This window comes from Pelmatolapia mariae, linkage group LG16_19 (genome assembly GCF_036321145.2).
Source record: "Pelmatolapia mariae isolate MD_Pm_ZW linkage group LG16_19, Pm_UMD_F_2, whole genome shotgun sequence".
NCBI lineage: Eukaryota > Metazoa > Chordata > Actinopteri > Cichliformes > Cichlidae > Pelmatolapia > Pelmatolapia mariae.
This window is the reverse complement of record NC_086241.1, coordinates 52,761,886-52,763,305: the sequence shown is the minus strand read 5'-3', so window position 1 is coordinate 52,763,305 and position 1,420 is coordinate 52,761,886. Positions and strand designations below refer to the sequence as shown.

Sequence of the window (1,420 nt, the reverse complement as noted above, 5' to 3'; positions counted from 1 at the left end):
GAATATTATTTGTAAATTATTCCACATTTCGCAGGGTTTTTCTGCAGATCAGTGAACCTTGGCCCATCTTTACTTGTAAAACCTTTGCCTCTCCGTGACACTCTTTTTATACTAAATAAAGCCAGCTGGTTTAATCATTTGCAAAATGTTCTTCCAGCTGTTTCCTTTGAGAACCGCTTACTTTTCCAGCTTTTTGTTGCCCCTGTCCTAACTTGTTTGAGATATGTGGCTGAAAACAAATTCAAAATGAACCAATATTTTACTCGAAAGGTTACAATGTATCAGTTTAAACATTTGGTATGTTTTTTTATGTTTTACAGTGCAAATTCTTTTATTTACTAGATGTGCAAATCGATGAATTCTCTTCTTATTTCCTTTTTTCACAGAATCCCAACCTTGTTAGAGTTTGGGTTGTATTACAACTGACAGTTAATGCTGTTTAAAAAACACTTTATTCTGCAAATTTTAAAAATGCTGTTTAAGGGTCACTATGTGGTAAAGTAAGTGCTGATTTTTTTTTTTTTTTTTTGAGAAGTAAACTGAATAAGCCGCAGAGAAGTATAAAAGGCCCAGAAAACAGCACAAATCTGACAGCGTGGAAAACCATGAGTCCCGCCATCACCATCGCCCTTCTCCTGCTCTCCACAAGTAAAAAAGTAGCAATATTTACTTCACCTTTAAGATAACTGAACTACTTTTCTAAAGCATGTTTTATTTCTTAGCTTTTGTTGAGTCGTTGAAGTCTCTGAAGGACCAAACTAAGGAGCATTTTCCACAGCATGAAAAAAAGAAAGGTGACCACAACAAAGAGAAGGTGAGAAAGCTAAAATTTGACAAAGTTTTCCTTGTAGAGAAGCTTATTTTGTTATTTTGTGCAAATTGAAAACTTTTTACCAAAACTTTTATCTCAGATTCTGTCGGATGAAGTTTTTCCAGGCTCCTGCCGTACTTGCATGACTATTGTGTCCAGAGTGCAGAAGCAGATTGGAAGTGATAAATCAAAGGTAATGAGTATAATATATGGTGAACAGTACTGCTGCAATAACCTCTCAGAATTTCTTGTAATTTTTCAGAAATTCCACATAAAGAACCTGACAGTGCTGCCAATAAAATACCAGCATATCAAACTGTTATTGGATTGAAGTGGCAGGGTATAGGAAATGATTGTGTGTTAATTTAACCTTGAAGAAACCTATACTGAAGCTGCTTGTTTAATGTTTTCACATATTTTTAATTGAAGGACAAAATCAGGAGGCTGTTGGACGGTGCCTGTAATAAACTGAAATTCCGTCTCCTAAAGTCGGCCTGCAGAAAGATCTTGAAAACAGTAAAAAACAAGTTGATTGACGCCTTGACCAACGGCAAGTCTGCCAAGACCATCTGCACTAATCTGAAACTCTGCAAGGCGACCATTTTATAG

General features: G+C 35.9%; 1 protein-coding gene across 1 annotated transcript; it reads left to right on the top strand.

The window, feature by feature from the left end:
- The first annotated feature begins 605 nt into the window (after window positions 1-605).
- LOC134644621 (antimicrobial peptide NK-lysin) lies at window positions 606-1,420 on the top strand. Its single transcript, XM_063497709.1, has 4 exons — window positions 606-648; window positions 723-814; window positions 912-1,004; window positions 1,241-1,420. The coding sequence occupies exons 1-4, from the start codon at window positions 606-608 to the stop codon at window positions 1,418-1,420; spliced, it is 408 nt and encodes a 135-aa protein (XP_063353779.1).

Coding starts and splice junctions, on each gene's coding strand:
- LOC134644621 (XM_063497709.1), top strand. CDS start 606: ATGAGTCCCGCCATCACCATCGCCCTTCTCCTGCTCTCCACAA. Junction 649..722: donor CCTTCTCCTGCTCTCCACAA/GTAAAAAAGTAG, acceptor TTTATTTCTTAG/CTTTTGTTGAGTCGTTGAAG. Junction 1,005..1,240: donor TTGGAAGTGATAAATCAAAG/GTAATGAGTATA, acceptor TTTTAATTGAAG/GACAAAATCAGGAGGCTGTT.